At 51.6% G+C, this 12,500-nt stretch overlaps 1 protein-coding gene across 1 annotated transcript in view; it reads right to left on the bottom strand.

Moving 5' to 3' along the window:
• Positions 1–2,345: 2,345 nt before the first annotated feature.
• camta2 (calmodulin binding transcription activator 2) overlaps positions 2,346–12,500 on the bottom strand; it is a 31,481-nt gene continuing 21,326 nt past the window's right edge. Inside the window, 12 exon segments of the mRNA XM_084691439.1 lie at positions 2,346–3,762; positions 4,218–4,292; positions 5,278–5,441; positions 6,037–6,108; positions 6,190–6,394; positions 6,877–7,034; positions 7,219–7,298; positions 7,301–7,558; positions 7,643–7,901; positions 8,734–8,812; positions 8,892–9,070; positions 10,022–10,176. Of these exon segments, the coding sequence (XP_084547565.1) occupies positions 3,708–3,762; positions 4,218–4,292; positions 5,278–5,441; positions 6,037–6,108; positions 6,190–6,394; positions 6,877–7,034; positions 7,219–7,298; positions 7,301–7,558; positions 7,643–7,901; positions 8,734–8,812; positions 8,892–9,070; positions 10,022–10,176 (1,739 nt within the window). The 3' untranslated portion in view covers positions 2,346–3,707.

A 12,500-nucleotide genomic window follows, 5' to 3' on the forward strand; every position in this document is an offset into this window, starting at 1 on the left:
GTATGGTGACAACTATGAATGCTGTAGTTTTATAATTTGACCACAAGATGGCACCATCGTCTCATATGAAGTTTGGCCAGAATCTCCAATAGGGTCCAAATGCAGTGCTCCCTCCTCAGGTCCCTCTAAACCGGAACTCTCTCCTCAGGCCCCTAAAGCCTAGCCTGGCTGCCAGTGCAACTTCTCCCCGCCCACAAAAAAATTTGGTCGGGAAGTTGGGTCTGGAGGGTCTGGTATTGGGAAACAACTACAGAAAACCTGAATCTGGGCGTACCAATGAAATTGCCAGGGCGGGCTTTAGACGATGATGGACAGATGATCAACAGTAACGTCACGAAAGAGCCCTTGGGTTGAATTCGTTTTGAACAAACAACATATTACTTTGCTCTGATTGGTTGTAGGTCTATCCAATTGAGCGAAGAGGCATTTGTTTTCCAGGCTTGTTTGAAACACGCCCCGTACTCAAAGCCCAACGGAGAGTTCTCAGACTCATATTCTGACTAGAATTATGAGTATGACAACGTCAGGCTGCCTAAAGCCGGAACTCTCGGATACACATTTTCATGTGTATCCGAGGTATTAGCGCCACCGCTATGAAAATGAAATTTAGCCCGCATTTGGCGGGTGTTAATTTAGAACCCTGTACCTAACGCTAGCCGCAATGCTAATTTCCGCTTTGTTAAACACTATTGACTTATGCTAAAACCGAAGTTCAATGTAAGTTAGCCTATTAATATAAATAGCCTACAGTATCCTCCGACCAGCGGTGGCGCTAATACCTCGGATACACATGAAAAAAGGGGCCTGAGGAGAGAGTTCCGGCTTCAGGGGCCTGAGGAGAGAGTTCCGGCTTCAGGGGACTGAGGAGAGAGTTCCGGTTTAGAGGGGCCTGAGGAGGGAGCACTGCATTTGGACCCTTCTCAGAATCTCAGCTACAAGACAGAGTGTAAAGTAACCACATCGCAGCTACTAGACACAGTGTAATGTAACCACATATCAGCTAGCAGGCACAGTGTAGAGTAACATCTGGGCTCCCAGACACAGTGTAAAATAACATATCAGCTACCAGACACAGTGTAGAGTAACATCTCAGCTACCAGACACAGTGTAAAGAAACATCTCAGCTACCAGACACAGTGTACAGTAACATCTCAGCTACCACACACAGTGTAAAGTAACCACATCTCAGCTACCAGACACAGTGTAAAGTAACCACATCTCAGCTACCAGACACAGTGTAAAGTAACACATCAACTACCAGGCACAGTGTTAAGTAACATCTCAGCTACCCGACACAGTGTAAAGTAAGTAACATGTCATCCACCAGACAAAGTCTAAAGTAACCATAAATCTCAGCTACCAGAGACAGTGTAAAGTAACATCTCAGCTACCAGACACAGTGTAAAGTACCATCTCAGCTACCAGAGACAGTGTAAAGTAACATCTCAGCTACCAGACACAGTGTAAAGTAACATCTCAGCTACCAGACAGTGTAAAGTAACCACATTTCAGCTACCAAACACAGTGTAAAGTAACATATCAGCTACCAGGCACAGTGTAAAGTAACATCTCAGCTACCCGACACAGTGTAAAGTAAGTAACATGTCAGCCACCAGACAAAGTCTAACGTAACCATATCTCAGCTACCAGAGACAGTGTAAAGTAACATCTCAGCTACCAGACACAGTGTAAAGTAATATCTCAGCTACCAGACACAGTGTTAAGTAACCACATCTCAGCTACCAGATCCAGTGTAAAGTAACCACATCTCAGCTACCTGACACAGTGTAAAGTAACCACATCTCAGCCACCTGACACAGTGTAAAGTAACAACATCTCAGCTACCAGGCACAGTGTAAAGTAACCACATCTCAGCTACCTGACACAGTATAAAGTAACATCTCAGCTACCAGGCACAGTGTAAAGTAACCACATCTCAGCTACCAGACACAGTGTAAAGTAACATCTCAGCTACCAGACACAGTGTAAAGTAACCACATCTCAGCTACCAGACAGTGTAAAGTAACATCTCAGCTACCAGACACAGTGTAAAGTAACCACATCTAAGCTACCAGTCAGTGTCAAGTAACATCTCAGCTACCAGGCACAGTGTACAGTAACATCTCAGCTACCAGATACAGTGCAACAATAATATCTAAACTGAAATGCAACATAACTAAACTGAAATGCAATGTAACACAGACCACTTCTGCAATGCAATGTTGTAACTCTAAAGTGAGTAGTTGTGTTGTTATTTTAATCGTGCTCTGGGCTGGATGAATGTGAACCAGACAGATCTGACCCAGACGGAGGTGATGGTTGGAAAGCCCACCGGAGGAACAGAGTTGGCAGGGAAGATTTAATCACTTTATTGGCTGGTCATTCTGAGAGACATGTAGGATCAAGAGAAACCATGCATGACAGTAGCACTCTGGAAGAACAAAACTCAAATATAGATACATGTTCATTTAAGCTACTAATATAATTTCTGTAAAGTCTCAAAAATGCCAAAAAACAATACAACCGCTTCTTATTACAACAAACTCAAATAACAAAATGATGCCATCAACATAATAATTAATATAATAATACGTTTTGAAATATGACCATGCTCATTTCAACATCACCCACTAAATAACACAATTGAAAGAGTAAATAAATGTACTGTATCTGAAGCAAGCGAAAGTAGTGAATTCTCTCGTCATAAATATAATTGTCCTTACACCGTATATTTTACAATATGTACATTTTTGCAACTTTCCGCCTAACAGACAATTTCCTTTGTGACGCATCACATATGGTGTTTACAAGAGCAGCACCAGCACGGGTTCAGTCATGGCTGGGCGGTGACATGGTGACACTCACAATAAACACTCTCTCCTGCCTTCCTCCCCTCCCCTCCTCTCTGTTACACTCATGACCCCTGACCCTGGAGTGGGTTAAGTGGGCGGGGTTTAAGGACTTTGTGTTTGTGGCAAAGTAGATAGTGACTAGTCTAAGTAAACCAACCCTTAAGAAACACCACAGTTCCTTAGCAACACAGCTTAGCAACAGTTTAGCAACGCATCTGAGCAACGCAACATCCAAAGGGCTGCAGACAAATAAAAGCTTCTTCCTCCTCCTCCTTTCATCATCATCAGGGCTTCAGATGAAGACTCTGGTTCCCTGTAGGGTTAATCCTGGACCCAGGTTCACCCTAGTCCTGGACTCAGATTCACCCTAGTCCTGGACCCAGGTTCACCCTAGTCCTGGACTCAGATTCACCCTAATCCTGGACCCAGGTTCACCCTAGTCCTGGACTCAGATTCACCCTAATCCTGGACCCAGGTTCACCCTAGTCCTGGACTCAGATTCACCCTACATCAGTGACACACACACTCGTGCACACACACACACAAACTCTCTCTGTCACACAAACACACACATGTAAAAGGTTTTTAACTGTAAAGCAGGATGTAGAAAAATCTGTATAGAGACAGACAGATATAGACAGTGTTTCTAGAACAGGGGACATAGACATTGTCAGGAGTCTTCTTATGAAAGCGATAGAAAAAAACTGATAAAAAAGAATGGATGGTGTAAATAAAGGAGTAAAATGGTTCATTCAGTTCCTCTCCTCCATTCCAGAATAAGGCAGGAGTCTCTCTCCCTCCATCTCTCCTCTCACTCCCTCTCATAGGGCTGGAGGGACGGAGGAGGAGGAGGAGCTAAGTGGCCAGACCCCTCCTCTCCAACTCCTTTGTCTGCTTCAACTCCTTGATCCTGAGAGAGAGGAGAGAGATGGAGGGTGAGATAGACAGAGGAGAGAGATTGAGGGAGGGAGAGAGAGAGAGGAGAGAGATGGAGGGAGAGATAGAGAGAGGAGAGATGGAGGGAGAGAGAGAGAGAGGAGAGATTGAGGGAGAGATAGAGGGAGGAGAGATTGAGGGAGAGATAGAGGGAGGGACAGAAAAAAAGTTTCACATTTTCCTCATGACAATGAATTAACACCTGACCTCACTATGACCACTGTATGACCTCTGAGTAACCCTTCTATGACCCACAACCCCTGTATGACCGCAAACCCTTTCTATGACCCCTGTATGTCCTCTGAGTGAACCCTGACCCCTGTTTGACCTCTGTCTGGCCCCTGATCCTTTCTATGACCCCTGTTTGACCTCTGTCTGGCCCCTGATCCTTTCTATGACCCCTGTATGACCCCCTGTGTGACCACTGACCTGTGTCTGCAGCGCCGCAGGAATCTCATGATCTTCCTGGCTGCCTGGTCCTGCTTCTTAGTCAGGAACGACCCTCTGGAGAGGAGAGTGGAGGACGAGGGAGAGAAGTGGAGGAGAGAAGTGGAGGACAGGAGGAGAGAAGTGGAGGAGAGAAGTGGAGGAGAGAAGTGGAGGACAGGAGGAGAGAGGTGGAGGAGAGGAGGACAGGAGGAGAGAGGTGGAGGACAGGAGGAGAGAGGTGGAGGAGGACAGGAGGAGAGAGGTGGAGGAGGACAGGAGGAGAGAGGTGGAGGAGGACAGGAGGAGAGAGGTGGAGGAGGACAGGAGGAGAGAGGTGAAGGACAGGAGGACAGAGGTGGAGGACAGGAGGACAGGAGGAGAGAGGTGGAGGACAGGAGGAGAGAGGTGGAGGAGAGGAGGACAGGAGGAGAGAGGTGGAGGACAGGAGGAGAGAGGTGGAGGAGAGGAGGACAGGAGGAGAGAGGTGGAGGACAGGAGGAGAGAGGTGGAGGAGAGGAGGACAGGAGGAGAGAGGTGGAGGACAGGAGGAAAGGAGGAGAGAGGTGGAGGAGAGGAGGACAGGAGGAGAGAGGTGGAGGACAGGAGGAGAGAGGTGGAGGACAGGAGGAGAGAGGTGGAGGAGAGGAGGACAGGAGGAGAGAGGTGGAGGACAGGAGGAAAGGAGGAGAGAGGTGGAGGAGAGGAGGAGAGGGTTAGAGGTGAGATAGAGGAGGAGAGGGTTAGAGGTGAGATAGAGGAGGAGAGGGTTAGAGGTGAGATAGAGGAGGAGAGGGTTAGAGGTGAGATAGAGGAGGAGAGGGTTAGAGGTGAGATAGAGGAGGAGAGGGTTAGAGGTGAGATAGAGGAGGAGAGGGTTAGAGGTGAGATAGAGGAGGAGAGGGTTAGAGGTGAGATAGAGGAGGAGAGGGTTAGAGGTGAGATAGAGGAGGAGAGGGTTAGAGGTGAGATAGAGGAGGAGAGGGTTAGAGGTGAGATAGAGGAGGAGAGGGTTAGAGGTGAGATAGAGGACTGAGAACAATGAGTGGGTCCTCCTCCTTACCTGAGTCTGGGGGGGTGTGTGCGGCGGTGTGTGTAGCTGCGGTAGTACTGCTGGATGAGGACAGCCGCTCGCCTGCTCTGCTGGAACCTCTTCTGCTCGTAGTAGCTTCGGAACTTACTCTGGATCAAGATGGCCGCCTGGGTCATCTTCTTATATAGGGCATACTGTACACACACACCACAGACATACAGGTTAGGGAGCAACGTATACAGTAGACGCACATACACATTAACCCACAACAACACACACACAGACTATACACCCTACACAGACACTACAAACCACATTCTACAGACACACACACACACAGTCCTGGTCTTCACAGTTACAGCTGTGTGGGGGTTACCTTCAAAGCTATCCATGTTAGCTAACATGAGAATTACAAAGGGAGGGAGGGAGGGAGGGAGGGAGGGAGGGAGGGAGGGAGGGAGGGAGGGAGGGAGGGAGGGAGGGAGGGAGGGAGGGAGGGAGGGAGGGAGGGAGGGAGGGAGGGAGGGAGGGAGGGAGGGAGGGAGGGAGGGAGGGAGGGAGGGAGGGAGGGAGGGAGGGAGGGAGGGAGGGAGGGAGGGAGGGAGGGAGGGAGGGAGAATAAAAGCAAAAAGAAAGGTAGATAAAGAGAGAAAGAGTATTTGTTAGTCACAAGTTCAGAACAGACATCCACTCACATGTACACAACACACACAAACACACACCTGCTTGCATGCACACACACACACACACATGCAGGGTCAGGAGTGGTCTCTGTGGGAGAGGAAGTACCTGTTTGTACTTCCTGTAACAGCGCTGGATGACGGCGGCAGCCATGTCCTGCTGCTCTTTCAACCTCCGACCCTGAGGAGACAACGTTACTGACCTCCGACCCTGAGGAGACAACGTTACTGACCTCTGACCAGACTGTGTGTGTGTGTGTACCTTGTATCTACGGAAGGCGTTCTGGATGATGCGAGCAGCCTCGTACAGCTCTCTCTGCTCCCTGTCCGTCAGGGTCAGCAGGGAGAAGTCCCTCTCTATCCTCCCATTGGCCGACGCGTTGAGAAACTCCGCCCACGCGGTGCTACTGGGGGGGCGGAGCGTCTGCAGGGCCAGGGTGCTGAGAGGGGAGGGGACACACACACACCTGCACACGCACAGAGACAGAGCTTTAAGAACAGACTGTGTGTACCAGGGAAGGGAGGTGTGTGTGTGTGTACCGGGGAGGAGAGGGGTGTGTGTGTGTGTGTGTGTGTACCGGGGAGGAGAGGTGTGTGTGTGTGTGTGTGTGTGTACCGGGGAGGAGAGGGTGTGTGTGTGTGTGTGTGTGTACCAGGGAGGAGAGGGGGTGTGTGTGTGTGTGTACCGGGGAGGAGAGGGGTGTGTGTGTGTGTGTGTGTGTGTGTGTGTGTGTACCAGGGAGGAGAGGGGGGTGTGTGTGTGTGTGTACCAGGGAGGAGAGGGTGTGTGTGTGTGTGTGTGTGTACCGGGGAGGAGAGGGGGGTGTGTGTGTGTGTACCGGGGAGGAGAGGGGGGTGTGTGTGTGTGTACCGGGGAGGAGAGGGGGGTGTGTGTGTGTGTGTGTGTGTGTGTGTACCAGGGAGGAGAGGGGGGTGTGTGTGTGTGTACCGGGGAGGAGAGGGGGGTGTGTCCAGGTAAGTAGCGAGCCAGGTGTCGTTTTCCCTCTTCTCTCTCAGGGGAGACTCCGCCCCCCGGGGGAAATCTTCATGCTTGATTCGCTCAGGCGTTGCCTCAATGATCTGCTCCGCCAGCGTTGCCATGTCAACCTGGGGACAAGGGGCAGAACCAACAGTTGTGTGTGTGAGTGTGTGTGTGTATACTGTGTGTGTATAGGGTGTGTGTATGCTGTGTGTGTGTAGTGTATGAGTGTGTGTATGGTGTGTGTGTGTGTGTAGAGTGTGTAGTGTATGGTGTGTGTGTAGTGTGTGCAGTGTGTGTTGTGTGTCTGACCTGAAGCACTTCAGCAGCAAGGTCCTCATCTTCGTTCTCAGTGTTGTCACTGTAGCCGAGCAGCTGCTCCTGGAAGGAGTGTGTGTGTGTGGGGGGGAGGGGGGCCCGGGGGCCCCGGGGGGGCTGGCGGCCTCATAGTCCATGAGGAAGAGGGGTTCGGGGGGGCCGGGGGTCAGGGAGGGGGAGTGGGGGGAGAGGGGGAGGGAGGAGGGGGAGGAGGAAGGGGAAGTGTCCATGGTGTCGGGGGGACTGTATAGGGGGGCGGAACCGCTGGAGTAGGCAGAGCTAGGGGAGGGGGAAGGGTCACTGGGAGACGGAATACTACTGGCTGAACTCAAACCTGTGGGAGAACCCAAAGATACTGGTTAGAGCCGTGTGTATGTGTGTGCATATGTGTGTGTGTGTGTGTGTGTCTGGGTCTCACCTGTGTCCGGGCTGGTGGACAGAGGAGAGGGGGGCAGTGGAGGTTGCTGTGCTATGCTGGGGGGCTGTGTGTGAGGCTGTGTGTGAGGCTGTGTGTGTGTGTGCAGCTGCTCCAGTGCCAGCGCCAGGCGGGTGTGCCCCCGGGAGCGTGCCACAGCCAGAGGTAGCCGGCCCAGGGAGTCAGGGATCCCCAGTGCTTCACAGTTCCAGCCATACAGGAGCTCTGCTGACGTCTGATGACCCAGAGCACACGCCCACATCTGGAGGGGGGAGGGGAAGGAGGGAGGAGGTGGGGGAGGAGGGAGGAGGGGGGAGAGGAGGGAGGAGGGGGAAGGAGGGGGGAGGCGGGAGGAGGGAGAGGAGATGGGGGAGGGGGGGAGGGAGGGGGGGGGGAGGGAGGAGGGGGGAGAGGAGGGAGGAGGGGAAAGGAGGGGAAGGAGGGAGGAAGTGGGGGAGGAGGGAGGAGAGGAGGGAGGAGGGGGAAGGAGGGGGGAGGTGGGGGAGGAGGGAGGAGGGGGAAGGAGGGGAAGGAGGGAGGAGGTGGGGGAGGAGGGAGGAGAGGAGGGAGGAGGGGGAAGGGGGGGGGAGGCGGGAGGAGGGGAAGGAGGGGGGAGGAGGGGAAGGAGGGGGGAGGAGGGAGAGGAGATGGGGGAGGGGGGGGAGGGAGGAGGGGGGAGAGGAGATGGGGAGGCGGGAGGAGGGAGAGGAGATGGGGGAGGGGGGGAGGGAGGGGGGGGAGGGAGGAGGGGGGAGAGGAGGGAGGAGGGGGAAGGAGGGGAAGGAGGGAGGAGGTGGGGGAGGAGGGAGGAGAGGAGGGAGGAGGGGGAAGGAGGGGGGAGGTGGGGGAGGAGGGAGAAGGAGGGAGGAGAGGAGGGAGGAGGGGGAAGGGGGGGGAGGCGGGAGGAGGGGAAGGAGGGGGAGGAGGGGAAGGAGGGGGGAGGAGGGAGAGGAGATGGGGGAGGGGGGAGGGAGGAGGGGGAGAGGAGATGGGGGAGAGGAGGAGGAGAGGTCACTTCCTGTATTTCAACGTTCTACTTGAGTTTTTCCATTAGTTAGACAATCATAGCCAAATCTTGTGTGTGTGTGTCTCACCAGGGGAGTGCAGGAGAAGTGGTCCACATGGAGAGGGTCGACCTCCTGCTCCAGGTCCAGACTGTCAGCTTTCACACTCCTGCAGGACAAACAGCCTTCAGACTGGCTCAGCGGATGAGGGTGTGGATGACGGTGTGGTGTGGATGAGGTGTGTGTACCTCCAGTGGATGAGGGTGTGGATGAGGTGTGTGTATCCCTGGGCGGCGGCCAGGTGCAGCAGAGTCATCCCTCGGTGACGAACGGCGTGGAGGAGAAGCCTGTCTCCCCCGCCCCAGAGCCCGCCCGCCATCATCCGCTCACACACACCTACGATGCGCCGCTCAAACCACTGGGACGACTACACACAAACACACACACATTTATTATTCATTAAACATCAAACATAGATTCTATATTTTCATAAACATACTTTACATTTCCTGCTCTGTGCTTAAATCCAGACCGTTCAGCTGTCGGAAGACTGAACCACTGTTAGAACTATATCCTTCTGATGTCTGAACCACAGTTAGAACTATATCCTTGTGATGTCTGAAACACTGTTAGAACTATATCCTTGTGATGTCTGAAACACTGTTAGAACTATATCCTTGTGATGTCTGAAACACTGTTAGAACTATATTGTTCTGACGTCTGATACACTGTTACAACTATATCCTTGTGATGTCTGAAACACTGTTACAACTACATTTTTGTCAAGATGTCTCTCTCTCTCTCCTCTACAGAAGCTTTCCACTGGTAGACACCTGATAGGAACCCCACACACCCCCCCACACACACACACACACACACCACCCCCTCTCTCCCCCTCCCTCCAGGTTTTCCCTCACTTCTTCCATGGCCTTCTGACGCACATCAGAGAGAGGAAGGAATGTGTGCGTGTGTTAATGTCTGTGTGTTTATGTGTGTGTGTGTTAATGTCTGTGTGTGTTAATTTGTGTGTGTGTGTTAATGTGTGTGTGTGTGTGTGTGTTAATGTGTGTGCGTGTTAATGTCTGTGTGTGTGTTAATGTCTGTGTGTGTGTTAATGTGTGTGTGTGTGTTAATGTGTGTGTGTGTGTGTTAATGTGTGTGTGTGTGTGTGCGTGTTAGTGTGTGTGTGTGTGTGTGTTAATGTGTGTGTGTGTGTTAATGTGTGTGTGTGTGTTAATGTGTGTGTGTGTGTGTTAATGTGCGTGTGTGTTAATGTTTGTGTGTGTGTTAATGTGTGTGTGTGTGTGTTAATGTGTGTGTGTGCGTTAATGTGTGGGTGTGTGTGTGTTAATGTGTGTGTGTTAATGTGTGTGTGTACCTGGCTCCGATCTTCAGGCCTGGGTGTAGGAGTGTGTGTTGAGAGATGTTGTTGTTGTTGTTGCTGTTGTTGCTGTTGACTGTTGGTGGCCATCTCTGCCATCCTCTTCTCCATCTGTTCCAACCTCTCCAAGATGGACATACGGAACTGGTTATCTGCACACACACCACACACATACACACAGACAGGCAGGTCAAGGTGTGTCTCCTGGCAACTGCTAAGGCCAATGAAGCCATCATTTAAAAGAAGCACTGAGTGTGTGTGTTGGGGTTAGTATGAAACACATTGTTGTCTCACCCTTGAATGTCACTCTCTCTCTCTCTCTCTCTCTCTCTCTCTCTCTCTCTCTCTCTCTCTCTCTCTCTCTCTCTCTCTCTCTCTCTCTCTCTCTCTCTCTCTCTCTCTCTCTCTCTCTCTCTCTCTCTCTCTCTCTCTCTCTCTCTCTCTCTCTCTCTCTCTCTCTCTCTCTCTCTCTCTCTCTCTCTCTCTCTCTCTCTCACACAGACACACACACACACACACACACACAGAGGCATTCATGCAGACAGAGAAATAGACAGTCAGACAGACAGAGGCAGTCAGACAGAACGAGAGAGGCAGTCAGACAGACAGAGATAGGCAGTCAGACAAACAGACAGAAAGAGAGGCAGTCAGACAAACAGACAGATAGAGAGGCATTCAGACAGACAAAAATAGAGGCAGTCAGACAAACAGACCGATAGAGAGGCAGTCAGACAGACAGAGAGAGAGAGGCAGTCAGACAGACAGAGGCCGTCAGACAGAGAGAGGCAGTCAGACAGACAGAGAGAGAGAGGCAGTCAGACAGACAGAGGCCGTCAGACAGAGAGAGAGGCAGTCAGACCGATAGAGAGAGAAGCAGTAAGACAGACAGAGAGAGAGGCAGTCAGACAGACAGAGAGAGAGGCAGTCAGACAGACAGAGAGGCAGTCAGACAGACAGATAGAGAGGCAGTCAGACAGACAGATAGAGAGGAAGTCAGACAGACAGAGAGAGAGGCAGACAGACAGAGAGAGAGGCAGTCAGACAGACAGAGAGGTAGTCAGACAGACAGTCAGACAGACAGAGACAAACAGGTAAATATGCAGACAGAGACACAGACCTACCTAACTCTGCTTGCTTCATATTCTTGTCCATTGTCACAAGCTGTGTCTACCGCTCTATCTTAATACCAACTCCTCCCTTCATCCCTCCCTCCATCACTCTCCCTGTTTCTCTGCTTCTCTTGCTGTCAATCAGATGAAAGGCATTCTGGGAAGGTTAATATCACTCAGACAAATCATCAAAGAACACTGTCTAAAACCACACACCCTCACACAAAGTCACACTAACCACAACTGTCAAGAAGTAAATGAGGAAGTTAGAGCAGCTAGCTGCGAGGTGGGTGGGTGGGAGGGAGGGAGGGAGGGAGGGAGGGAGGGAGGGAGGGAGGGAGGGAGGGAGGGAGGGAGGGAGGGAGGGAGGGAGGGAGGGAGGGAGGGAGGGAGGGAGGGAGGGAAGGAGTGATTACTTATTAGCAAAAAGGAGAGAAAAGGAGAGAAGAGAGGGGTTTCCACTCATCCAGTCTGTTCCTAGTTGTTGAGCCTCAAGCTGTTTGTCTGTCTAGGGAGTAACTACCCTGTCCTCTCTAACCCTGTCCTCTCTAACCCTGTCCTCTCTAACCCTGTCCTCTCTAACCCTGTCCTCTCTAACCCTGTCCTCTCTAACCCTGTCCTCTCTAACCCTGTCCTCTCTAACCCTGTCCTATCTTTTCTCTATGACTCGCCCCCTTTCCCCCAGTGTCAGTGCCCCCTAACCCCACACACACCCCTCCCTCACACACACACAAACCCCTCCCTCAAACCCCCCTCACACACACCCCTCCCTCAAACCCCCCTCACACACACAGACACCATATTCAAATATCAGATTGATGCCAGAGGAGGGAAGCAAAAAAGAGAGAGAAAACAAGATAGACGCAACCTCCGCTCCCTATCCCCCTCCCATTTTTCCTCTATTGTAACTTCCTCCCTCCCTACCATTGACGAGTTCTCGTCCCACCCCACTAACACTGCCACTGACACCTTGTTAACCACTTTAACTGCATCACTTGACTCTCTCTGTCCCCTGTCAACCAGGCCTGCACGATCTTCTCCCTCCTGCCCGTGGCTTATGGATGTTATTCGTGAAGAGCGGTCCACCCTTCGAGCAGCTGAGAGGAGATGGTGCAAGTCCAATGACGGTCTGGACCTTGATAAGTATCACTCCCTCCTTAAATCCTTCTCTTCTCACATAACTGGTGCTAAAACCCTCTACTTTCTTAACAAAATTAACTCTGCTTCAAACCCCCACAAACTTTTCTTTACCTTCTCCACCCTTGTTCTCCTCCTTCTTTGAGAAAAAAGTCGCCGACTTTAGCAATCGGTTCCCTGAACCCACCTTTCTTACCCCCTCACCCTCCATGACTGACCCAACTATACGT

Source organism: Hypomesus nipponensis, chromosome 25, assembly GCF_054491055.1.
Source record: "Hypomesus nipponensis isolate SF chromosome 25, ASM5449105v1, whole genome shotgun sequence".
Taxonomy (NCBI): domain Eukaryota; kingdom Metazoa; phylum Chordata; class Actinopteri; order Osmeriformes; family Osmeridae; genus Hypomesus; species Hypomesus nipponensis.